Source organism: Erythrolamprus reginae, chromosome 4, assembly GCF_031021105.1.
Source record: "Erythrolamprus reginae isolate rEryReg1 chromosome 4, rEryReg1.hap1, whole genome shotgun sequence".
In the NCBI taxonomy this organism is placed as follows: domain Eukaryota; kingdom Metazoa; phylum Chordata; class Lepidosauria; order Squamata; family Dipsadidae; genus Erythrolamprus; species Erythrolamprus reginae.
Window position 1 is genome coordinate 97089452 of NC_091953.1, and position 26721 is coordinate 97116172.

The window sequence follows — 26721 nt, forward strand, 5'->3', positions numbered from 1 at the left end:
TAGCAAATACTTCAAAAGAAAAGGATTTAGGCGTAGTGATTTCTGACAGTCTCAAAATGGGTGAACAGTGCAGTCAGGCAGTAGGGAAAGCAAGTAGGATGCTTGGCTGCATAGCTAGAGGTATAACAAGCAGGAAGAGGGAGATTATGATCCCGCTATATAGAATGCTGGTGAGACCACATTTGGAATACTGTGTTCAGTTCTGGAGACCTCACCTACAAAAAGATATTGACAAAATTGAACGGGTCCAAAGACGGGCTACAAGAATGGTGGAAGGTCTTAAGTATAAAACGTATCAGGAAAGACTTAATGAACTCAATCTGTATAGTCTGGAGGACAGAAGGAAAAGGGGGGACATGATCGAAACATTTAAATATATTAAAGGGTTAAATAAGGTCCAGGAGGGAAGTGTTTTTAATAGGAAAGTGAACACAAGAACAAGGGGACACAATCTGAGGTTAGTTGGGGGAAAGATCAAAAGCAACATGAGAAAATATTATTTTACTGAAAGAGTAGTAGATCCTTGGAACAAACTTCCAGCAGACGTGGTAGATAAATCCACAGTAACTGAATTTAAACATGCCTGGGATAAACATATATCCATCCTAAGATAAAATACAGAAAATAGTATAAGGGCAGACTAGATGGACCATGGGGTCTTTTTCTGCCGTCAGACTTCTATGTTTCTATGTTTCTATGTTTCTAAACTGCAGTTTCCATTGCTTTGACCATTTATCTAGTAAAGCTAAATCATTTACCATATTACAGACGCCTCCAGGAATATCAACCCTATTGCACACTTTAGAGTCAACGGCAAATAGGCAAACCTTCCCTACCAAACCTTCCCCTATGTCACTCACAAACATATTAAAAAGAATAGGACCCAGAACAGACCCTTGTGGCACACCGCTTGTAACCTGACTCTGCTCAGAATACTCGCCGTTAACAATTTCAAACATCTTTATGTTATATTTATCTGAGAAAGCTAAATGAATCAAATTCCTATGTAGACTATTGTTCTGATGCAAATACCTATTACAGAAGATACTTGTTACACGTGTGATAATTTTTAACAATAGGTTAGTGGAGAAAGTAGAAATTTAATGTGGTTTTACACATTGCAAAAACTAAAGACAATAACTAAGTGACTTTGGCTTATCTTGAGGAGCTAAGTAGTTTATTTAGTACTTGAAGTCCTTGGTCTGCAAGAACAAAAAAGCACTCTGGAGAAAGATAGATTGTCCACAAAATTGCCAGGAGCCTCAAAGGAGACTTTATTTTAAACTGCGGATAACATAATATCCAATCTTACTAAGCTGAAAACTTCTTGACTAGATTTTTCTTTGCTTGTGTAAATATGAACAGTGCTCCACAGATAAAATTGCAATCCTGAAGCATATTGTACTAGTTTTGGTACTCTTAAATAGAACTGTAATTCTGAAATAATGATTTTAAAAAGGGGTTTTCAGACTCAAGCATAACTTTTGTTTAAAAAGCTAGTACAGTATTTGAAAGTATAAATTTGAACTTCTGTCTCAGATATATTTCACATGTTTTGTTTTTTTTGCGGGGCTATTCTAGTGCCAAAGATGATATAGATCTTGATGCCCTTGCTGCTGAAATAGAGGGTGCAGGTGCTGCCAAGGAACAAGAGCCTCAAAAATCTAAAGGCAAGAAGAAAAAAGAAAAGAAAAAACAGGATTATGAGTAAGTTCAAAACTTGTTCTTCACAGCTGTGATATAAATTAGATTAGGTGCATGGAATCAGACTTGTGAATATCTTTGTAGCATGCTTTGGAGATGGGGTATAAAAAACTATATTTGGAGTCAAGGCTTATAAAAGTGCATTTAATGATAACTGAAAGAGAATTGTGATGGGGTGATAGAGACCAAATCTAGTCTTTCATACCTGTAGTTTTATTCGCACTTTCAGGAGGCAGCATCTTTGTGGAAATGTTTCGGTAGCATCCTACTGAGTTATTCAGCCAATACGAAGTACCTTGTCATCCCTATTCATCTGTGTGCTATTGGATATCAACTATTATATGAGAAACAGGAGCCTCAAAGGAGCATTTGTTTTAGGCTCTAATTTTTTTCTTAAGTAGTTTTCCAGATGAAAGAACATGAGAATCTCACACATACATTAACTTGCCATATGTCTATAAAGTACATTTAAATTTGGAAAATCAAGTATGGCAGGGTATATCCTGTAGAGTGCACACTCTCTTATCTCCCTCCTTCCCTTAAAATTTTTTGGGCAGTTTCAAGAAAATGAAAGAGAAGGAATGTTATAATTTAGACTGCTGAACAGCATTACTTTAAATACCATTTGTCTGAAATGGTATAGAGTCATCTGCTTGAGTAGAAGGTTGGACCAGAGGACCTCCAAGTCCCTCTCAACTTTTTGATTCTGTTATCAGACCTATCCAATTATTGACTTCTGTTTTCTTAGTATATAAATAGATTCAAAATAATATCATTCTCATTGCAGTGAAGATGATATCCTGAAAGAGTTGGAAGAGCTGTCTTTAGAAACACACGGTGGAAGCGTTGAAAAAGAACCAGTTGTAGCAAAGGTAAAAATCCTGCAAAATTGGCGCTTAAGGAAACGTCGTATGTCTTTTGTTTCAGACTAATTCACCTGGAAGCCCTAATAATTTAATACTGAAATACTGAAATTTACCCATCTACCTGGAAAATGGTGTGGAAAGTTATCTTGTGAATAAAACAACTCCAAAGCATTTGATCAGATTGGTCAAAGGGCTTTTAATTTTTTTTATATAAAAACTGTTGACACTTTATGCATATCAGCATTCCATGTTATTTGTAATTTATCCCTTCAGTATTACATAATCCTTTCACACACACAAACAATCCACATCTTGATTTTTTAAAAATATATTTCACGTATCAGAAATATATTAAAGTAGAATGTATATATCCTTAACTAATAGAACTCAATTCTAACATAATACTGGACTTAAAATGTGGCAGTGGTAGGAAAAGTCAATAGCTTCATGTTCCCATGTCTAAACTTTAAGTCAGTATTCCCATAAAGCTCGTATGTGGATGGAAGCATGGTGTGCTCCAAAATCTCCTGGTAGATGGCTGCATTGACCCTGGACTTAATGATGCACAGTGGATCAACATCAGCAGATGACAGGGCTCCTCAAATCAACACAGACTGTGGAAACTTTACAATGGACCTCAAGTTTCTTGCAGTGTGTCCCTCTATATTCTTCCTCCATACTCTGGGTCCTTGGTCCAAATGAGATGCAAAAGTTTCACAGTCTGTGTTGATTTGGGTAGCTCAGCAATTGTACCTGATCATGCCTCAGGAATGCAGGGCTGGAGGGGGTGGCAAAACCTCCTACCCAGAACCTCATCCATGTCCTGCTGACTCTCCTAAAAGACCCCCAGAGATGGGCTACCGCTGCTGAAAAGAGCAAAGAAATCCTCTGAGGAACAGGTTATTGGCTTGACGGGCTTGAGCCAGGGGAAGTGTGAAATAAACAAAAAAAGGACCAGGAAGAAGGCTCCTTCCAAGAAAGGAGCACTAAGTTGACTGGGCAACTCTTTTCTGAGAGGGCTTAGAGCTGCACAGGTTCTGGGGCTGATAGGAGACACGTGGTGCTCTGCTGAGTTGTTCCCAAGGCTAGCAGTGGTGGCAGGACTCGGTACAATCAAGGGCACCTGTGAGAAGGGTGGTGGTGGTGGTGAAGCAGGAAGATGCCAAAGGGTGATATCTATGCTGCCATTCACCTTATTGGGCAGCTGTTATTTCCTGCCAACCTTTGAAAGCCTATCCAGATAGGCTGCTGTCTTTCAGATTATCATCATGAGAAATGCCACAGTCAGAGAAAGAGAAAGACAACTGTATAGTTGCTGGCTTATCCAGTCAGTTTGGTCCAAGGTCTGATACCAGTCCAGCTTTGCTGGAAGACTTGCAAATGTAAGGGTTTTTACAAGCCTCAAATGTCAGTGCTATAATACTTGCCTCAGACATCCTGTCCAAAGTCTCCTGAGATATTTCCAGATCTTGCTACTATTGGCCTAGAGGTCAGCATTGTCACATTCTTCCCTATGTCTTTCTGGTCAGGGAATCTATTTAGTTCCCTGTTTCCCTCATGGATCAACTATTTTAGGTGTCTTCGTGTCCTGCTGTGTTCTACCCTGACCACAGAACATTCGCCCTTCAACCCTGATGCCACTGGCTTTAGACCCAATTCTACAATTCTTCTACCTGCCTTTTCCACTCCTATTTAAGTCATGGAGTTAACATGCTTTGCTGCTCTCTCCCCATATCCTTCCCACAGATAACTTCCTGATGTTGTTGTGATCTTGGGTCTGGCTCTACAAAGTGGGCGCCTGCCTGCCCCCATTCCCTTTGGGGACCACTGCTAAGGTTGTCCTGCCCCACCCCTCCTAACCAACTTCCTGGTTCTGCTGCTGCTGGGTTTAATTTAGCCCTCTTCCTCTCTCTCAAAACTACGTTACCTTCTAACAAATATAAACGTAATCAGGTGCATTACTGAAATTAAATTTTTACGACATTGTACAAGACAATAGTACTAGGAAAAGAGAGAGCAAACTAATAATCTTACTGATTTAAGACTTATCAAAATATATTCCAAAGAAATATTCTTTCAGGAGCAATTGAATACTGCTCAGGCAGAAAAAAGGTTCGGATGTGTGCTTGATGGTTCCTTTGCCATGTGAAAAAAAACTTACGTATGCAAGATCTTCAGCAAAAAGCACTATTTATTGTACAACTTTGCTATACTTTTTGAACAAGATTTTATTTTATGTTCCATCTGAAGCATTTCAGATTTCTTTCCCCACCATTCCCAGCCAAATAGAGGGAGATACATTTCTGAAGGATGTTTTTGTTTGTTTGTGATCACTAGTCAGAGAATGTAACGATCGCAAACCATATGTACATGTTTCTATTATTTTAATGTATGATATTAACATTTTTATCAGGTAGAGAATGAAAATGAAGAAGTTGGCCTATCAAAACAAGATAAAAAAAAGAAAGCCAAGAATAGAAAGATTAGCTTAGAGGAGGAAGATGTCAGTGAAGAAATGGAGGACAAAGAAAAAAAATCTAAAAAGTCCCTCAAACCCAAGAAAGAACTACTCTCCGAGAGTGATGATGAGGAACATTTCGATTTGAAAAAAAGGAAAGGAAAAGTTCAGAAATCAGGGAATAAACATGAATTTTCTGAAGAAGATGAACCTGTCGTTGTGAAGAAGAGCAAAGAGTGTGCACAGCCTGTGTCCTCTGATGAGAATGAAGATGAATTGGATGAAGGCTCACAGGCAAAAAAGGGGCAGAAGAAAAACCAGAAGGCAAAACCCGTAGCTGAGACTGAAAGCGGTGATGACATGGATGACTCTTCATTTAAAATTAAAACTGTGGCTCAGAAGAAGGCAGAAAAAAAAGAACGAGAAAAGAAAAAACGGGAAGAGGAGAAGGCTAAACTAAGGAAACAGAAGGAAAAGGAAGACTTGGAGACTAATAAAGAACAGTCAAAGCTGAAGAAGACTGACAAAGCAACGGCATCAGATCAACTGTCAACACCTGCCACTGTGGAAAAGGGAGATACCCTAGAAGCAGCAGAAGGTTAGTAACATTTGTGAAATATGTGAGAAGCAGATTAAAATATATATATGCTTGGTTTTTCAACAAAAGTAAGGAAAACGTGTCCCACAGGTGACTATTAAAAGTATTTGTCTCTCACCTTGTAATATACCAAGAAATGTTTTATATGAATACTGAGAAATTGCTCATGAAAGACATATTTAGGAAGAAGAGGATTTATAGTTAATTTTTCATTACTAGAGTTTTGCAAGTTTCAGTATGTAACTTACAGCAGAGGTCCCCAACCTTTTTAGCACCAGGGACCGGCTTTAAGTTAGACGAGTTTTCCACGGCCCGGTGGGGGGGGGGGGGGCTTTGGTCATATGGGGGTGGGGTTATGGAGGGGTGGAGCTTAGTGACGCAGCCCTCCACACTTCTCCACAGGGCGGGGAGAATCAGGAGGCTCCTTTGGCGGCTGGGGGCTGCCTGGCTTTGTGATTTTGGCTGGGGGGGGGAGTTAGGAAGGTCCTACTTCTCCCCCCCCAGCCAAAAATTCAAAGCCTATCTGCTGGATACGGGCGATGAGTGGGACAGAGCGGCGCGGAAGCCTCTTGCAGCAGCTGCCACAGCCACCGGCTTCGGCGCCACTCGTCCCGCTCATTGCCCGTGTCTGGCAGAAGCTGCTGCCCGAGTGCTCTTGGCCGGCGGGATTTAAAGTGCTGGGGTGGGGGGTGTCCCAGCGGGAGGCGAAGCACTGGGGTGGGGGGGCTGTCAGGACACCCCCACCCCAGCACTTTGAATCCCGCCGGCCAAGAGCACTTGGACAGCAGCTTCTGCTGGATACGGGCGATGGGTGGGACGAACGGCGCCGAAGCCGGTGGCTGTGGCAGCTGCTGCAAGAGGCTTCCGCGCCGCTCTGTCCCACTCATCGCCCGTATCCAGCAGATAGGCTTTGAATTTTTGGCTGGGGGGGGAGAAGTAGGACCTTCCTAACTCCCCCCCGCAGCCAAAATCACAAAGCCAGGCAGCCCCCAGCCGCCAAAGGAGCCTCCTGATTCTCCCCGCCCTGTGGAGAAGTGTGGAGGGCTGCGTCACCGCCCGACGCCCCACCCCGTCCTGCATAATGTTCTCTGCCGGGAGGGCAGCGCCGCCGCGGACCGGCTGAAAACCCCCAATGGCCCGGTCCTGGTCCGCGGACCGGCGGTTGGGGACCTCTGACTTACAGTAATTCAGGGGTCTCCAACCTTGGCAGTTTTAAGACTTGTGGACTTCAATTCCCAGAATTCCTCAGCCAAAAAAGCTGGCTGAGGAATTCTGGGTGTTGAAGTCCACAAGTCTTAAAATTCCCAAGGTTGGAGACCTCTGACCTAATTAATGGCACTGATGATAGTTTGGACCCATTCTTGACTCATCAGTGATCTATTTTCTTTAAACCCAAAATGAATTGAACACTGCCTTGTTATCATTCATGTTGCTGATTTCATTTTTATTCACTGATATGTAAAATGAGCTAAAAGCAAATGATTTTTCTTTGCATCTAAGAAGGCTTTTTTCATATATTAAAGAATGGCTTCCCTCAAGTGGCTTTTAATGTTGGACAGTTTTGAAAGTTATCATGAGTAAAATGTGGGAGAGAAAAAATACCAAGAGTTTAAGCATGTCTAACATTTGTTACTTTTTAAGTTCTTCTGATACATAATTACCGGTATGTCTTGTGCTTCAACAATTAACTTTCCTTTTTAGTCAATGATAATGAAGGCGAGAAAAAGAAAAAGGATAAAGACAAAAAGAAAAAGAAAGGAGAGAAAGATGAAAAGGAAAAAGAGAAAAAAAAGGGTCCCAGTAAGGCCACAGTTAAAGCAATGCAAGAAGCCTTGGCTAAACTGAAAGAAGAGGAGGAAAGAGCAAAGCGAGAAGAGGAAGAGCGCATCAAACAACTTGAAGATCTAGAAGCCAAACGCAAAGAAGAGGTATTAAGCCTTTTTCTAGATTGAGAAGTCAAGTTTTCTCTATATGTTGTTGGCTTTGAAAGACTAAAATACTCAGAATCCCTTGTCACGTAATTTTTTTTCTGTATTGAAAATCATTAAGACATGGATTTAACTAATTCTGATTTTTATTTGTTAAATTACATGCTAGTGTATTTGTAATGCAGTGCTATATACATTTACTTAGTGGGATATCTAAATGAGACTCCCGAATGAATGTGTGCAACATTGCTACCTTATCATTCTTGCATGCCGAGTTCCGATCACGTCATAAAGTGGGTAAAACTTAATTTTTGTAGGAACGCTTGGAACAAGAAAAAAAAGAGAGGAAAAAACAAAAAGAAAAAGAGAGAAAAGAACGTTTGAAGAAGGAAGGAAAACTTCTAACCAAATCTCAAAGGGAATCCAAAGCCAGGGCAGAGGCCACTCTTAAGTTGCTGCAAGCACAGGGTAAGGATTGCTGTTTATATTAATTTTCTAATTTTTATACTATTCAGGGAATAGAGTATGGTTGTCAGGATAGCACAGGGACGTTTTAATGGAAATCCTGTGGTTTTGCAGTTCTTATTTGCATTGTGCAAAGTATTAACTGAAAATATTGCAATTCTATGCTCTTACTTCAGAATGACCTCCAATGAGTTAAATGAATATTTATTACTGATGAAATCTGCTTAAAATCAAGTTGTAGATATAAATGAGTGTCTGCTGTTGTGTTTAGACCTACGGTATTTATTTTAGTAAGCCAAAGTATAAATGAGCTCTGCTCTTCTGTGTATAGCTCTTTGTTACCATGCAGGTCATCTTTTATTTCCAGCTCTACTTCTTTTAACATACAGATTAGAAATTATTGTTACTAACTATAATTTATGCATTTTTTCCATTGAATGTAGGCTGTAAATATTAATAATTATTATTCAATAATAGAAACAGCAGCATAAAATCAAATCACTAGCACATTAACTGATCCATATCAAAAGTCCTAAGTATATATATTAATGATACTATATATACTAATATACTATATTTTGGTCAAGATGTTTTTTTCTAATTTTCTCTAATTTTATCCTAATAAATTTCAAAATTTAGTCCCTTGTCATCAAATGTTTATATGAACATTTTTTAAAATGTGCAGGTGTGGAGGTGCCATCCAAAGATTCAATACCAAAAAAAAGACCCATATATGAAGACAAAAAGAAAAAAAAGCAACAGCAGCAAGAAAACAAAGAAGGTGATATTTTTGTTTATGGATAACTGTAAACACAGAAACAGGTTTAAAAAATTGAATAAAAGATTAAATAATTTCAGTTATTACTTTCTGTGCTTCAAGCTATCTCTTTCAATACATCTTTATAGAGCAAAGTTTTTAGTGGATTGTGCTGTCAGTGAGAGGTCCTTTGGCTTGAATTGACATAAGTATTTATAGTCTTAATAATTAGGATACTATTTCTGTTATTTGGATTATTAAAATTTATGAATCTACAGGTGTTTATTTTCCTTGTTGCATCCTGCACTGTCCATTAATGCACAAAGTAGTTGATCAAATGGAATTATAATTCATTGTGCCTATATTGTAGAGAAATCTACAGTAAACAGTAAGTCATCTGTCAAATGGACTTCCCTTAGAGACTGTGGTTATTGGGTCTCACAGAAGTATAAATATTTTTTAATCAAATTGAAGTATGGCTGTAGGAACTTTTTTTTCAACAATGACATGCATTTAAAATTGTCATAACTAATAATTTTAAATTTCATTTTTTAGAAATTACTGAATTGGCATCCCCGGTGGAAGAAGCTGAAGAAACAGTTGCATCTGAAAAAGAGGAGATTAATCAAGTTGAACCAGGTCAGTTCTAAATTGGGTATTCTGTCTTTCATTATATTATAATCAGCTCTGAGGAATCTTAATTTAATTTCCTTAAATTCATTTGTTCATTCGTTCGTTCGTTCGTTCATTCATTCATTTATTATTGTATTTATATGTCTCCTGAAGGAGTCTGGGCAGCTAACAGACAAAAAACATTAAAAACATCTTAAAACAAGCATTGTATCATCCTGAACATTATAGACATCACAACATTAAGCGTTAAAAACAATTTAAAACCCCTTCACATCATTTCATAGGCGAAGCTCGCCAATTGCAACTGTGAGACCAGCGGCCCAAGCCTGCCAGAAAAGCCAGGTCTTTACTGCTTTTCATAAGGCTGACAGGGTGGGGGCAGTCTGGATCTCTGGAAGTAACTGGTTCCAGAGAGACTGGGCAGCCACAGAGAAGGCTCTTCCCCGTGAGCCCACCAGTCAGCACTATTTAGCTGATGGGACTCGGAGGAGACCAAATATGGGATTTCATTGATTGCTGGGAGCTATGTGCCAGAAGGCAGTGAGCTATATAAGGCTTTAAAGCTTATAACCAACACCTTGAATTGTGCCTGGAGACGAGGATTGGTGTAATGTAGATGTACCCTAGGTGTACCTACGACAGCTCACACAGCTGTATTCTGGACCAATTGTAGTCTCTGAATACTTTTCAAGGGTAGCCTCATGTAGAGCACATTGCAATAATCTAACTGTGAGGTGACATGGGCATGATTGACTGTGAGGGGAGCCTCTTGATCCAAGGTCGCAGATGGTACACCGGAAGAATCTCTGCAAAGGTCCCCCTAGCTACAGCTATGAAGTGTTGATCTAATTTCAGCTGTGAGTCTAGAAGGATACCCAAATTGCGAACCCGTTCTGCGGGGGACAAGTTCTCCCCCCCCCCCCAAAGAACCAAGGATGGACAGTTGACATAGCCTTTAGGAAACAATATCCACAGCCACTCAGTCTTGCCTGGATTAAGTCTGAGCCATCCAGACTCTCACAGCCTAAAGGCACTGGCACATTATATCCACTGCTTCACTGAATTGATGCAGGGTGGAGATATATAGCTGGGTATCATCAGTATATTGTTGATACCTCACTCCAAATCGTCGGATGACTTCACCCAATGATTTCATATAGATATTAAATAGGAGGGACGAGAGGACCGAGCCCTGGGGCACCCCACAGACTAGGGGGTCAATCTCTCTCCTCCTACTAACACCAACTGCGACTGGTCAGAGAGATAGGAGAACCATCGTAACATGCTACCTCCTAACCACAACTCTCTTAGTCGTCGCAGAAGAATGCCATTGCCAATGGTGTCGAAAGCTGCTGAGAGGTCAAGTAGCACCAAGATACTGAAATGACCCCCATCTTGGGCCCACCAGAGGTCATCCATCAGTGCGACCAAAGCAATTTCTGTGTTGTAGCCAAGCCTGAAGCCAGATTGAAAAGGATCTAGATAATCTGTTTCATCCAAAAGCAGTAAGAGCTGAACTTTTCCTACAAAGGGTAGGTTGGAAACTGGACGAAAGTTCTTTAATTCAGTTGGATCCAGGGCAGGCCTCTTGAGAAGGGGTCATACAATTGCCTCCTTTAATGGTTGTAGAAAAGACCCCTCACTCAAGGACACGTTTATCAAGGCCTGAAGCCAGCCATGAAGGGCATGGGTCCAACAGACAAGTGGAGAAACTCATCACTCCTGCTGCCTTGTCCACTTCCTCAGAAGTCGCCAATTTAAATTCATCCCATGCAATAAGACTAAGACTAGCCCCTGTCATCTCGGCAATGTAGGTCTCCTACCTTTCAATCCCTTTGTTTCCAGTTCCTAGGGTTAGGATTGGGAAGGCGGCCAAGGAGCCGTTGGTGGTGGTGCTGCTAGTTGTTCCTTGAACTCTTCCACCACATTCCCCTTGGGGTAAGTAGTTATTAATCTGTGTGTGAGGCTACTCTATGATGTTTATGAAAAATGTTCAAATGTGTACATTGAGTGAGTAAGAAATTAGTTTACTAAACTATTGTTGCATAGAAAATCTATTATTGTTTAGTTTCAGAAGAAAAAGAGGCAGAGCCTGAAGAAGGAGGATTAGATGACTGGGAAGCTATGGCCAGTGATGAAGAAAGAGAAAAAGGTAATTTATTTTTGAAAAAGGAACAGAATCTTATAAGGAATGTGAGACTTTTGTTTGTTTTCATCAAAGCCTTGGGGTTTTTTTCTAGTTGGAGAAAGTAAAGCAAGCAGTGTAAAAAAGATTAAAAGAATATTTCAAACTGAATATGTATTGCCTTGTTTTTCCGTTAATATTTAGCTGTTTAATAAGTTGAAAAAATTATCTAGCTGTCCAACTGGGTGAGAAGGGCTAGTAATAACATTGTGAGAAAGACCATATTTCTGTTCTCAACAAGATCTGTTGTAGTGGGAATATAACTGCGAAGAGAATAAGCTGTCCCTTGGCTTGATGCACTGTTGTTCCTTTGCATATTTGTCAGGTCAGGCAAAATGAGTATGCAATGTATCTATTACATATTTTATATGTTGCAAACCTCAAAATAATTCTCAGTGATATTCAGCATTACCTATAATACCTGGGCAGGGCAGAGAATCTATTAGAGTTTGTTGCAAAAATCAAAACCAGAAGCACACATAGATAACTGATTCATCTGGATTCATTAACTTCTTCATAAACATAGTAATAGATGAATTTACAATACCATTAGCAGAGTTCTTCAGTGTAGTTACAAGTAAACACAAGCAGGAGAGCTAGTTTCATTTCAGCAGAGTTGACAAGCACTTAGAGTACAGAGTTGACAGAGAGCAGAATGGGGACTGAGCCATGCCCAGCCTTAAGCGTAAATTTTCAGTTTCAATTCTCTGCACAGACTCAGATGTGGTTAGCTCCCATTGGCTAACTTAGTTGCTATGGCTATTCATTGGCTAATCTTGTTAACAAGGCTCTCCCAGTTCATGAATATCATATTAAATAATTTTTAAAAAAACTTTTCATCAGAAAGAAAAACTGTCCATATTGAAGTCAAAGAACAAAATGAAGAGGATGAAGATGAGGATGAAGATGAAGATGAGGATATGGAAGAGAGTGAAGAGTCTGAAGAAGGAGAAAGTGAAGGAAGTGAAGAAGAGAAAACTTCAGATGAAAAGGAATCAGATCCACAAGCTGCTGCAAAACATTCTGTAGGAAAAAAGCTAAAAGAAATAAGTTCAGATTCAGAGTCTGATTCGGATGATGATCGCACTAAAGAAGAACGTTCATATGACAAAGCTAAACATCGAATTGAGGTATTTAGTTAAACATTTTCACAAACAGCATTTCTTGGCTTTCTGGGGAAAGGACTGGAAAGAGCTCCAAATTTCGGCCAGAATTATTCCCTTTTGATACAGAATTATAGTATGTAACTAAATATAAATATCTGGCCTAATACTCTTGAGGTTCATTTTTTTTAAAAAGCTAATAAACACAGGATATTGCATTGGTTTGAAAATATTTGAATTCTCAAATCTGACTTATTTGCATTTCACTTTATTCTTTATTCTTAATGGGTGAGTAAAACTTACTCTGTTTTTAATTTTAGAAACGTCGAATTGAAAATAATAAAAATGCCAATACTGAAAAATTACGAGCACCTGTTATCTGTGTGTTGGGGCATGTAGACACAGGAAAAACAAAAATCCTCGATAAGGTAAGTGCAGATATAGTAGTAGCTAGCAAACAAAACGTTGACTGTTACTTAAATTGAACATTCATAGTAGTTGGGAACTGTTTCACACTATATAATAATAATTCTGGTATATTTCATATAGCTTCGTCATACTCATGTGCAAGACAGTGAGGCAGGAGGCATCACTCAACAGATTGGGGCAACTAATGTTCCCCTTGAAGCCATTAATGAACAAGCAAAAATGGTGAAAACTGTAAGTAGGCGACTTTCAGCCTGTTATGTGCATTTCACGTAATAGTATTAACTTGTCCTGTGATCATTATCACTATTGACATTTTCGGTTTCTGTTTACTTGTTCCACATTCCGGACTATTTTAGTTGACTGAAATATTATACGTTTGCATGAATACAATAAAATATAACTATAATATAGGCCTTCCTGATACTTACAGTACATAGAATTGAATTACCGTATTTTTCAGAATATAAGATGCACCTTTACTCCCCCTAAAAGTGAAAATTTAGGTTCGCCTTATAGACTGAATACGGGTGGTTTTGGCCTCCTGAACCCTCCACATGTTGCATTTTCGCCCTCCATGGCCCCCAGAAGCAATTTTCACGCCAAAAATGGGCCAATTTTTGGCAAAAACAAAATGTGAGGAGCATTGCAGAGTGCTTCTGTGGGCCTGGGAGGACGACAACATGACATGTGGAGGGCTTGGGAGCCCAAAAATGTGCAGAGCACTGCAGAGTGCTTCTGGGGCCGTGGAAGGTGAAAACAGGATGCATGGAGGCCAAAAACTGGTTTCTTTCTTGTTTTCCTCCTGTAAATTTAGATACAGCTTACAGTTCAAAAAATATGATACTTACCTTATGGAGGTTTTTATGCCTATTGTGATATTCGTAATTTTGCAAATGTCAAGAAAGATGGAGCTCACAATTTTGTTGCTGCACTTAGCAATAAAAGCACCTTAACCTATAATGTTAAAAAGACTTGCATCTGATAATTGAAAGTTAATTGATTGTTAACTTGTATATTAATAGTTAAAATATTAATGTACATTCAAATGGGAATGGGAATTGGACATTTGCAATAAATGTCATCAAGTATGAAACTGCTATAAAAATTTGTTTTCCTAAATATCAAGTTAATTACTATTTTGCAATTATAGTTTGACAAAGAGACAGTCAAGATTCCGGGAATGCTTATCATTGATACTCCAGGACATGAGTCTTTTAGGTAACAGCTGATTATTTATCTCATTTTGGGGCTACATTTTATAATATATAGTGTTAAAACCAGTTGCAGAAGCAAAAATTACATTTTAAGTGGTGTACTGTCTCAAACCTATTACATGTAGATTAATCAATATTGTGATATTTCTATTTAATAGAATTGGTGTTAAGAATAAGCATTATTCTTTGGTGAACTACAGGTCATGCTTTTTTCTGTTATCTTTACAATATCCTTTTAATTTGCAGCAATCTTCGAAATCGCGGAAGCTCACTATGTGATATTGCAATTCTTGTAGTAGACATCATGCATGGTTTGGAACCTCAGACAATTGAATCCATAAACCTGCTGAAAGCCAAAAAATGCCCCTTTATAGTTGCACTTAACAAGGTAAGGTCCCTTTTCATTGAATAGGTTTGTATTCTATAATGTATTCTATTGGGGGTTTGGTCTGTAAAGCATTGATTATGGATGTGTGGACTCATTTATTGTGAACAGAGCGAAAAATGAACGTGCCATTGCATGTCTGGAGTGTGTGTATGTGTGCTATGCATGCATGTGTGTGGATTGCTCACATGGAATTATGGGTGTGGGTACACACGCATGTGCTCCCCCCGTGCCCCTCCTTTTGGCACACAAACCAAAAAAGTTCGTCATCACTGATCTAGGTTTTGCATTCTTTCAAATCAAGGGTTTACAGTAAATCAAATGAAATCAAGTGTTTACTGTACTTATATTTATCTGAAAATAAAATAATTTATTAGCATTTAATAAATTAGGTGAACATAGCTATAAATATTTTGTCTCTTTTGAAAGAGTGGATGGAACTAAATTCATACTGTAGCCTTCTGCATATGAAAGATATTGGATGGTATTAAAATGAATATCAGCTTAAGATGGCTTTTTGCAAAGGAATGGTTCTCTCCCTTTGTCTGAAATAGTATAGCCTAGGCAGGGGATTGGACTATAGGACCTCTGTGTCCAGAATACCTCTGTGTGTTTGAGATTACCATATAGTTTATTTGCTTGCTTATTTCCATACATACAAAGAGTATTTATTACATAGATCTGCTGGACTAATGCAATATTAAATAGTGGTAAATTCTGTCTTCTTTAGATTGATAGATTGTATGACTGGAAAAAGAGTCCGGATACAGATGTAGCTGCCACTTTGAAGAAACAGAAAAAAAATACAAAGGATGAATTTGAGGAACGTGCTAAGGCCATCATAGTAGAATTTGCCCAGCAGGTGAGTGTCAACTAGGTTAAAAAAATGGTTAATCTTTTTGAGTATGCTTTACATCTTGTAGTTCCTGTAAATAAAACTAGCCCAAGCGCATTAACCATCCATAATCAAACAATTACAATCAAATGGTTGATAGAAAGAAGGAAAGTGAGAACAGATGAGATATACAAAGGAATGGTTGGCTAAATCTAAGAAGTCAGGATTAGACAGGACAATTTACAATGATAGATTGGTTATCTTACAATGATTTAACAATTTTGATGCAGACAGTGGCACTGTTGTTCAGTTATCAAGATTCTTTCCAATCCAATTTTCAGACCTGAATTTGATAGGGAGACATCCTCACTTGTCCAATGAATGATCTCCGGGAAGAGACATAGTGAAATAACACTGGACTTGTCAATACTTTTGTACTATTGACTATAGTATTTGAGGAGAACGAGAGAAATATTATACTGTCAGAAGTATGTTTATATAAAGTCTATATGTATTTTCAGGTTTAAATTTAAGGTCCCATCTTGTCTGTTATGTATCAAGCTGTTGGGAAGATTTGATACTTATAGTAATCAGTACTCTGATTATAATTTTCCAGTACTCTTATTAATATTGATGTCATATGCCTTGGTAACTTGGACAACTACTCAAGGGCAAACCATGAAGATGATATAGAAATTAGAGCAGGTCTGGAATACAATATGACAGTGTGAATCACATTAAGAAGCAGCACTTCTTAAAGGTGCCACTTTACCTTTGTCTTGAAATATCTGTACTTATTAACAGTAATTGTCTTAGCCAAAGTCAAGGTGCTGATTTTGCTGGGAAAGTCTTAGAAGGTTTAGCCTTATATAATCTGCAAGATCATCTGGTCCTCTATAGTCTGCCCTGCTATGGGAAGTTTTGCAGATCTTTTGAGTCACAGATATTTTTAACCACTGAAATAGAAGACTGTTATTCTGATGAATGAGCGCTGGATATTAGATAATGCACTCCGTTTTCCCATCTTCTTTAATTTCCCTTTTGACTAGATAGAATAAAGCCACTCCTTCCCCTGCTCCACCCACTCTTTCATCTTAGTAATGCTCTGCTTCTTATTTTAGGGCTTGAATGCTGCCTTGTACTATGAAAATAAGGATCCTCGCACATTTGTTTCTCTGGTTCCTACCTCTGCACACACAGGAGATGGTATGGGAAGTTTAATTGCTCTTCTTGTTGAATTGACACAAACCATGTTAAATAAGAGACTGGCACACTGTGAAGAGTTGAGAGCACAGGTTATGGAGGTAATATTTACCTAGAAAATCTTTTGATATGCTGCTTAGATAACAAACTGAGTTGAAGCATATTATTTAAAACATAAACTTCTGTGTTTTTTAGGTCAAAGCACTTCCTGGAATGGGTACAACAATAGATGTCATTTTGATTAATGGAAGGCTAAAGGAAAGTGATACCATTATTGTCCCTGGAGTAGAAGGTCCCATAGTAACACAAATAAGAGGCCTTTTGCTTCCACCTCCCATGAAAGAATTAAGAGTAAAGGTAAGGAAGTAACATATGAAAAAATGTTCCTGAAATTAATGGTGTATAAGTTGCTCAATGATGTTACTAGGTCATATACTCTTCTCACAAATGTGCTATTTGTGAAAGCAGTACTAGGGAAATGTTTTTGTGTCCAATCATACTGGGTGAATGCATTTAATCTTACCTATGCCCTTTGCCATTGAATTTCTATTAGCAAAAAATAACAGATTCAGATTTTTAAAGGATAAAGTCTGAAAAGGGATATTTCTTTTGTCATGTTGTCTGATATTATGATATTTTATGTCATTTTTCTCTTTTTTTTCCTGATTCTGTTTTTGGAACTTTTTTGTATAAGTCAGTGATGGCAAACCTTTTTTCCCTCGGGTGCCGAAAGAGCATGTGTGCACGCTATAGCACATGTGTTGAGTGCCCACGCCCCTAATTCAATACATGGGCAGGGCAAAAACAGCTTTCCCCACCCCCCAGAGGCCCTCTGGAAGCCGGAAACAGCCTGTTTCCCAACTTCTAGTGGGCCCAGTAGGCTCTTGTTTCACTTTCACCAGGCTCCAAAGACTTCCCTGGAGCTGGATGAGGGTAAAAACGCCCTCCCCCATCCCCCCGTAAGCTCTCTGGAAGCCGAAAACACCCTCCCAGAGCCTCTGTGCAAGCCCAAAATCAGCTGGCTGGCACACACATGCACGTTGAAGCTGAGCTAGGGCAAAGGCTCGCGTGCTAGCAGATATGGCTCCATGTGCCACCTGTGGCACCCATGCCATAGGTTCGCCATCACTGGTATAGGTGAACTATGTCCTGAAAGAACATTATACTCCTGGTGTGCAGTAGAATCTAATCTAAGAACCCTTTATATTGTATTATCTTATAATTTGGATATAAGAATACTTGTAAAAATATTGTTTAAAATCTGGAACATTTAATTATTATTTTTATTTTGTTAATGCTATTGAGCAGCTCTATCATATTAGTTTCATTAATTGTAAGATATGCATTAAATAAATGTGTAGGACAATTCTTGATATATTTAACACATTAATGTGGACTGTCATCTCCTGAAACGAGTGAATTGGGCTAAATGATTGGAATTCTTGATGGTTCTTGATAGTTCTTGACAGTTCTTGATATAATTAAAACAAAGATGATAAATTGGAGAACTAGAAAAATAACTATTCATTTCTTTGTTTGTATAGAATCAGTATGAAAAACACAAAGAAGTTATTGCTGCACAAGGAGTGAAGATTCTTGGCAAGGATCTGGAGAAAACATTGGCTGGGTTGCCCCTGCTAGTAGCCTATAAAGAAGATGAAATTCCAGTTCTTAAAGTAAGGCACAGATGATCCCCATCAGAATCTCAATGGACTTTCAGCAGCTAGAAAATCCCAGTATGAACTGTGCTAAAGTAAAACAATTAGGAATAAGTTGTTTGAAATTACAGCAATGAGGAACTTTTCAGATTTTTAAGAAATTGAAGCAAAGTGCCATTGGCTTACCTGAATGGTCTTCTCTATACACTGCGGAAAGAATCCAAGTATGGGAACAAACTCTGGTTGGCTGTTAGGGACCAAGTTTAAATTTAGTTTGAAGTACACCCTCTATCTGCTTGACTAGCCAGTTTTCAAATGAAGGTGTAGAGAAACATCTGATATAGCATATGTCCAAGAAGAATGTTGCAACCCTGGGCCACACAAAGCCAGAGAAGACCATTTAGGTAAGCCAACAGCACTTAGCTGTATATAGCTAAGGAGATTCCAAGTATGATTCCAAATGTCCAGAGCAGGAGAAGGCTGGTCCAGGGGAGCAGAAGTGGAGCAGACCCTCTGTAATATCCACTTTCCAAAGGCAGCCTCAGCGGAGGCAAACAAGTCAGGTTTGTAATGTCTGACAAATGGGGATGGCGAAGTAAAAGTTCTCAAGTGTTGTCTTTTACCTTTTTAATTGTTCTCATATAATCAAATTATTGGGAAGTAAATTGAAGCCTTATAGATATATAAGGCATCTGGATAAGCTACTAGGCTTCAAGTTACATGTAAGCTAAAAAAAATTGGACAATTCTGTAAAATTAGGATTGAATTAAAATAATTGCTAATGTTTTAGAGTCTGGAACATTTAATGGGTAATTAAAGAAGGGGAGAAAAACTGATTACCATAGAACTGAACTTTTCATTGTGCCCCGGAGAAAGAAGAGAATTACTTAAGCTTTATTATTATTTTTTAATAAAGTGGGAGAAAATCTAATAATAATTTACGTTTTTGTGAATTAACCTTTTGTTTTGAAAAGATAGAAATATACCAAACTGAAACATAATGTCCTTCATTTTTAAAAGCTGTGGGTTTTATTCTTATGCTGAAATAAAGAGTTTTGGGATTTTAACCAATAAAATTAGCTCCTGGGAGTCTTAAAACAGTTACTATTTTTTTTCTTTAACATTCACCTCAAGCAATTTGTTCTCTTTTGGGTAGTAGAGCCCTCTAAACCGTAGTTTGAGCTTCTAGTGGCATGTTCGTAAATATGAAGCTATATCTCTTGATATGTGCCTTGTATATATAGTATATGATGCCACTTACAGTGTTGGATAAGCAAAAGCAGGGTTGTTTTAAAAAAAATGCATAATTTTTTATTTTAAAGGATGAATTGATACATGAACTGAAGCAGACACTGAATGCTATAAAATTAGAAGAAAAAGGGGTTTATGTCCAGGCATCTACCTTGGGATCTTTAGAAGCATTACTTGAATTTCTGAAAACTTCAGAAGTGCCAGTAAGTACCCAAGGTTCTATTTTCTTGGTCATTATTTTGTTAGGTATTATTTGCAGAATTCATATTAATGACAAGCTGTTTTTCTGCCTTGTCTCCTGACAGTATGCTGGAATTAATATAGGACCTGTGCATAAAAAGGATGTTATGAAGGCATCAGTCATGCTGGAGCATGATCAACAGTAAGTATTTCCTTCAAAAGATTTGTAGCATTTATAAAAGAGATTTCATGTGCAGCTCCCTAATATTATTATTGTTATTTTCAAGGTACGCAGTGATCTTGGCTTTTGATGTGAGGATTGAACGAGATGCCCAGGAAATGGCTGACAGTTTAGGGGTTAGAATCTTTAGTGCAGAAATTATATATCATTTATTTGATGCCTTCACAAAATATAGGCAAGACTACAAAAAACAAAAACAGGAAGAATTCAAGTAAGTAGAATTCTCATACTAAGATATAGATAGAAATATTGTGTGTGCATGTGTATGAATTATAAAATGATTTCTTAATTGTATAGTATCAGTTTGGTGTTTGGTTTTCATTTCAACTGAAAAATGTCCGTGTAAAAATATACAGGACATCATCACTTAACAATTACAATTTGGACCAGCATCTCGGTTGTTGAATGAAACGGTTGTTAAAATATACATAATATACAAATAAAAACATATAACAAGCAAGCATTTGAAAAGGATTCATCATTAAAACCAAGAGATGGCCTGTCACCCATACTTGGGACTCCAGGCCTCCAAACTGTGATTTCAAGAATTTTACAAAATTTCAGCACAGTCAGAGATAGTTTCTGTTCGAACAAGCAAGCCTGTCAAACTGGCAGACCGCGGGCTAGATAGGTCACTTTTAGGACACGCCCCCCCGCTCTCTCCAAAGGCAAAAACCGTCACAATATATCATGTGACATGGTCCAGTTTGACAGCCGTGCTCTAAAGGATGAGTACTATGGCAGAACTTTCTGCGCCCTTCTAGTGGGGAAATCAGATTCACTTAAGTTAGTCTTAATAACTCAACAAGTGCAGTGATTCTCTAACTGTGGTGAAAAAAGGTTGGTAAAATGGGGCAAAACTCAACTGACATGGCAACAGAAATTTGGGGCTCAATTGTAGTTGTAAATTGAGGACTGTCTGTATAGACAGGTAGCAATCCCTTCCTCTCTAATGAATGTAAATACAAGCAATTTATTATTTATTGGACTTTTATGCCTCCCCTCTCCGAGGACTCGGAGCGGCTTACAACATATAATAAAACAATATATAACATCTATGTTGTGAGCTGCCCTGAGTCCTCAGAGAGGTGGCATACAAATCTAATCAATCAATCAATCAATCAATCTCAAATCCAATTAATTAAATTTAAAATCTAAAAAATCCAAGAACCACTCAAACAACTTTTTCTCAACACATTCATCGGCCAAGGGGCAGGAGTCTAGCAGCATAAATGAGTCTTAAGACTTCTGTGGAAGGTGAGGAGTGGGGGGCAGTACGAATCTCTTGGTGGGGGGAGCTGATTCCAGAGCCCCCAGCTTCTCCCCCCCCCCTCAGAGAAGGCTCTTAACCTGGGCCGCACCAGACAACATTGTCTAGTTGACAGGACCTAGAGAAGGCTGACTGTGGGACCTAACCAGTCGCTGGAATTCATGTGGCAGAGGGCGATCCTGTAGGTATTCTTGTCCAATGCCTTGTAGGGCTTTACAGGTCATAACCAATACTTTGAATTGCGTCCAGAAACCAGTTGTCCGCCAATGAAGCATGTGGAATGTTGGAATTCCCTTATTAATTATCCCAACATTGGCATCAACATTCCAAAGGACAAGGAAGTGGGAAAAAGGGAAGCACATTTGTGGTCACCTGATTTCCCACTCAGCAATTGCTTTGCTTAGTGATAGAGTTGATAGTCCCAATTGTGGTTGCTAAATGAAGACTATACAAAGAACCTTGCTTGTGGTTTATAGATTACTTTGTTTCATTGAAGAAAATGTAACAAATACTTATGAGAAAATGATACCATAATTGGTAGTAATGATACATTGTATCATTTTTGTGACTTAATATTTTTTACTATTTGATAAAAACACGCAATTCATGACCAGATTATAGTTAATAGACTGCTAAATGTTTCAGAATTCTGGTCTCACGTTGAAATAAAAATCTGGATAAGAGTGCTTTATAATTACTGAAGATTGCCAAACACATTTAGCATTACAATGAGTTAATTTTTTATTATATATTTGCCATTCTAGGGTTTTTGTGTGATTTAAGAATTGCTGAAGTAAATATGGCATAATGGATTTAAATTATTTTCAGTCTAGATTTATCAGAAATAGTACTTGTGAATAAAAATAGATTTTTCTGCATGTAGCTTTAATTTCAGTCCATTTTTAAACAGTTTTCCCACCACCTTTCTCTCCCCTTTCCCCCCAGGCATATAGCAGTATTCCCTTGTAAGATGAAAATACTTCCTCAATTTATTTTTAATTCTCGTGATCCCATAGTGATGGGAGTCATTGTGGATGCAGGTCAGGTAAAACAAGGAACTCCAATCTGTGTACCTAGTAAAAATGTGAGTATTTTGTATCTTTAAAGATATTCTATCTTTTTTAAAGAAGAGTTATTTGGATAATAATTTTAAAAATAGTTTATTTTAATATATTTTGATAATAGGTGTTTTTATATATATAAAAATAATCGTCTATTTTGCAGCTGATGCATTTATAAGAAACTTGGATTCTTTGATAAAATGTCCTTTGTCATGACTTCTGTGGAACACTGATTTTATCTACAGATCTATTTTTCTAATTTGAAATCTTAAATTTGACAGAACATCTTTTGAAATAAATAATAGTGTGCAAAGCTGCTTTCCCAAGGTTTTCTCAGATATTTAGAGATAATTGACCACCAAACTTTCATTGTATGCTCTATCGTATGTACAGTATCATTTAATAGTTTTAACAAAAGACCCCCACACTCTTCTTCAGATTTTATATGGGGAAATACAATACTAACGAAAAGTATGTTTTATTATAGTTCATTGATATTGGAATAATTACAAGTATTGAAATAAATCATAAACAAGTAGATGTTGCAAAAAAAGGTCAAGAAGTCTGTGTAAAAATAGAGCCAATTCCCGGTGAAGCACCAAAAATGTATGGTCGACATTTTGAAGCAACTGATATACTTGTCAGCAAGGTAAACATTTTCAGAATGTTATACTTGAATGTAAGGACAAAAGGGCTTTTAAAAAATGGGGTAGAATTTAGACTGATATGTCAGCATTGGGGGCGGGTGGTGGTAGAGGAGCTGTTACAAAAATGTTGATACAAAATTATCCTTTACTTTTAGACATTAAAATTAAAAATGGTTGAGAACATCATTACAGTGCTTAAGGTGCAACTTTTCAAAAAAATGTTATTTTAGTTTCTTAAAATTTCTGAAATGTAGATTTGTGCTATATATAACAAACAGTCTTACAAATAGTGGGGTCATGTTAAACGTTTTGATTTTCTACTTACAGATTAGTCGACAGTCTATTGATGCCCTGAAAGACTGGTTTAGAGATGAAATGCAGAAATCTGACTGGCAACTTATTGTGGAGCTCAAGAAAGTATTTGAAATCATCTAGGTTCTGTCAAACTTTGAACAATGATTATCAAAAGCCCACAGTTCCTTTATAAGAACAACAGCAGCTTATAATAAATATGCTGTTGGATTTAACAAACATCTGGGAAAAATGTGGATAAAATGTTTTCCATGAGAAACCAAATAACTTACACTGGTTTGACAGTGGTCAATTTATGTCCCTGTGGTTCCAATGTGCCTGTGCATCTTTCCCAATGCCCTTCACTTTGTACTGACAAACTTTAAAGTTTGCCCTTTCCAGTTCACACCCCCAAATTAAAAGAAAATAATTTTTTTATTAAGTAACTCCGCTTTCACTTTTATACTAGTAAGATCAGTACCACAGTGTTTGCCTAATGAAACTCTTATAGACTTTGTGATTTTTTGGACTTTTTCGATGTAAGAAATCTTTATTTATGCAATCCTTCTTTTCCCCTGATTTTTTTCATCACTTCTGCTTTGTGCCTATAGAAATTTATTATAGAAAAATTAGGTAATTGGCTATCTGTATTGGTGTGAAACAATGATGTAAAGCATAGTTGGCTGCCTTTTACTGCTTGTACAGTTTCTGAAATTTGACAAATTAATCATTAATGCTGAACTGCAAATTCAATAAACGAACATTACTCTGATAATTCCTAATAAAGGCAGTGCAGCATGCAAATATATGTCAAAATTTAGTTATGTGTGTCTGGTCTGAACGCTTCAATAGTCCTCTTATGTAAATTGTTGGTTAGAAAGATGGAATACAATCTCTCTGCCAAATGGTTAGAAGAGCACAGTTGAGCAGTTTGACCTGGTCAGTGTGGTTGAAGAATTATGTGCAGTAATCCTGTTAATATGTAAATGTGGTATAATTGTACAAAACAATATCTGGAAAGGTGGGCTAAAATGAAATCATCTTTGGATGGTGATCTTATACACTGATAGCATCATGGTATTTACTGCTAAGGTTACATGGAAGGCAGATTATCAACAATCCTATTTTTTGCCTGATGTTTGCAAAATGACCTTAACCAATTGCAACCATAATTATCAGGATATAGCAGTAAAGTTAAAATTAGAAATGAAATAATAGTTAAAATTCTACAGTTGAAAGAAGCTGATTAATTTAGGTAATAAACAATCAGGTCTGCAGAAGCTTCAAGATATGCTGTAACTTAAATCCATTCTAAAGTATCATTTTTACCAGATAAGATGTGAGTAAATCTTCAGTCCTCATTGTTTTCTATTTAATCTGATAATAAATCACTTTCATGTAGCCTCATCATATATATTACAAATTCTGAAATTAAATGTTTGGGTAAGATAATTTTCTTAGGTTCTAATGAGACTTAAGAATGTCAATTGATACGTTGCTAGAATTACCAGGTGACTATGGGGATAAGAAGAAATATCTTCACACTAGTAATGTGAGTCCAAAAAGAAGTCCATTTGCTACAGTGTAAGATCAACCACTTCATCTAATCCAATAGACATTCTTCTTCTTTAAATTGTTAAAAGTTTCAATAGACTGCTATAACGGAATCTCTTTAAATAGAAGGAAAATTGTTCATTAATGAAAACTAAGTATTTTGTGAATAGGAAAATGTCTCTTACATGTGTTTGATATGAAAGAAAAATGGTAGGAACAGATCAAGCTGCATTAATTTATCAGATTTAGCCAATTATGAGAAGAGATGCAGTGCTGGGATTTTGTTGTTCATGTTAGAAAATTCCAAAAATAATGAATTTCTTTTTTAAAAAAAAAGTCCAAATCAGCACTTTTCAGAGAGCCTTCTGCCACTGTGAAATAACTGAGCTTGAAGATAAATGTTTAGCCAATAAAAATATGAAAACTAATATTGACTGTTCAGATTTATAGCATTTAGGGAAGAAAAAGGAGTGAAACAAAATATGTACAAATTACATACAATTCTTTATTAAACAATTGTAAACACTTCACTGTAAAAATCCATAAAACTTTTATAAACAAACATTTTGTAAATAGATTCTATTCTACAATAAAAGAATTTAAACACAATTATTTACATGCAATACTGACAAATTTTGGCACTTTGCTGAAAGAAAATGTACAAAACACCTCCTCCTTTAAAAAAAATTCAACTTATAAAAACTTAGCTTAATGTCATGCATTTTGCAAATACCTCACAAGCACTTATGGTACAGCTACCAGAGAGCTCCAGGCTCTTACCATATCCTTTTCTACAAGATCAGTTCAGATAATTTTTAATGTGCTTCCATAGGTTTGTTGCAGAACAACTTGAACATTGTCAAGAATGAAATCAAATGCCATGTTCCATACTGATTCTATAGACTGCTGCATTAGCCTGTGGAGATAAAAAGAAAGGAAAACTTATCACACATTTTCACAGATTGAAGAGCAATATTTTGAACTGGAATAACCACAGCCAAACTCATAGAATTTGCTAAACTGTATTAACTGTAGTTCGCTTCCTTATGTGAAAATACTTAGAAACAAAGTTTTGTTGGTGGAAAAATTCATGCAAATATATGCACACGTACAAGCTAGCTGAACTGTCTGCAAGATCTTTTAAAAAAATAAATGTAAAGTGGCACAAGACAACCATACAAAATTATGCATTCTGTATTTAGGTAATCATGAGATTTAATGAAATATTTGTCACTTTACAAATTGAAGCAGACATTTTATGAGGAGCAGAGTATAAGTGGTATTTAGTGGGAGAGTTCAAAGAACAGGAAAACTCCAAAACTGCTTGTCTATAACTACGGTTAGCATACACACTGATGGGTTTGCACCTGTGTAGACCATTTTAGAACAGGCTCTAGCTAAGAGACTGTCTGAAACTTTATGCAACTATAGAGGTTTATACAGGCCTGCTAAATATCCCCTCAATTCCTTAACAGGTCAGTTTAGCAGAAGGGGCATATAGAATAAATAATGGCAGGTGGGTTATATGAAATCATACAGCCATTTAACTAGTTACAGAGAAGCAAACAATTGTCTTGTTTGTAGTCTGTGTATCATGCTGATTTTATTTCATAAAATGTGACAGCTTATCCTAAACAGATATGCTATATTTCATTTGCAACTGCATTAAGGAAGATTCCAAACCTCTAAAAGAACTGGAGTAGAGAAATGGCAGTAAAGTTGCTTAAGAAAGGTAGAATTTAAAGCTCTTTGGCATTAAGGTGATCATATTAAGTGCAACTTCACTACGATAAATCTGATTTTTG

The 26721-nt window shown here is 37.3% G+C and overlaps 2 protein-coding genes across 5 annotated transcripts in view; one reads left to right on the forward strand and one right to left on the reverse strand.

Moving 5' to 3' along the window:
- Positions 1-25344, forward strand: part of EIF5B (eukaryotic translation initiation factor 5B) — a 31508-nt gene extending 6164 nt beyond the window's left edge. The window contains exons 2-24 of the mRNA XM_070750991.1: positions 1582-1707; positions 2492-2576; positions 4984-5626; positions 7328-7554; positions 7872-8022; positions 8705-8800; positions 9332-9415; positions 11478-11561; positions 12438-12724; positions 13018-13125; positions 13247-13357; positions 14277-14344; positions 14587-14728; positions 15456-15587; positions 16682-16864; positions 16959-17120; positions 18308-18439; positions 19744-19875; positions 19978-20054; positions 20140-20304; positions 22309-22447; positions 22912-23073; positions 23399-25344. Coding sequence (XP_070607092.1) covers positions 1582-1707; positions 2492-2576; positions 4984-5626; positions 7328-7554; positions 7872-8022; positions 8705-8800; positions 9332-9415; positions 11478-11561; positions 12438-12724; positions 13018-13125; positions 13247-13357; positions 14277-14344; positions 14587-14728; positions 15456-15587; positions 16682-16864; positions 16959-17120; positions 18308-18439; positions 19744-19875; positions 19978-20054; positions 20140-20304; positions 22309-22447; positions 22912-23073; positions 23399-23506 — 3604 coding nt within the window. The 3' untranslated portion in view covers positions 23507-25344. The remainder of the gene's footprint in view (positions 1-1581; positions 1708-2491; positions 2577-4983; positions 5627-7327; positions 7555-7871; positions 8023-8704; positions 8801-9331; positions 9416-11477; positions 11562-12437; positions 12725-13017; positions 13126-13246; positions 13358-14276; positions 14345-14586; positions 14729-15455; positions 15588-16681; positions 16865-16958; positions 17121-18307; positions 18440-19743; positions 19876-19977; positions 20055-20139; positions 20305-22308; positions 22448-22911; positions 23074-23398) is intronic.
- A 57-nt stretch (positions 25345-25401) lies between these two features.
- Positions 25402-26721, reverse strand: part of REV1 (REV1 DNA directed polymerase) — a 62612-nt gene continuing 61292 nt past the window's right edge. For all 4 annotated transcript variants that reach the window (XM_070750987.1, XM_070750990.1, XM_070750989.1 and 1 more), the window contains one exon: positions 25402-25832. In XM_070750987.1, the coding sequence (XP_070607088.1) occupies positions 25721-25832 (112 nt within the window). In that variant the 3' untranslated portion in view covers positions 25402-25720. The remainder of the gene's footprint in view (positions 25833-26721) is intronic.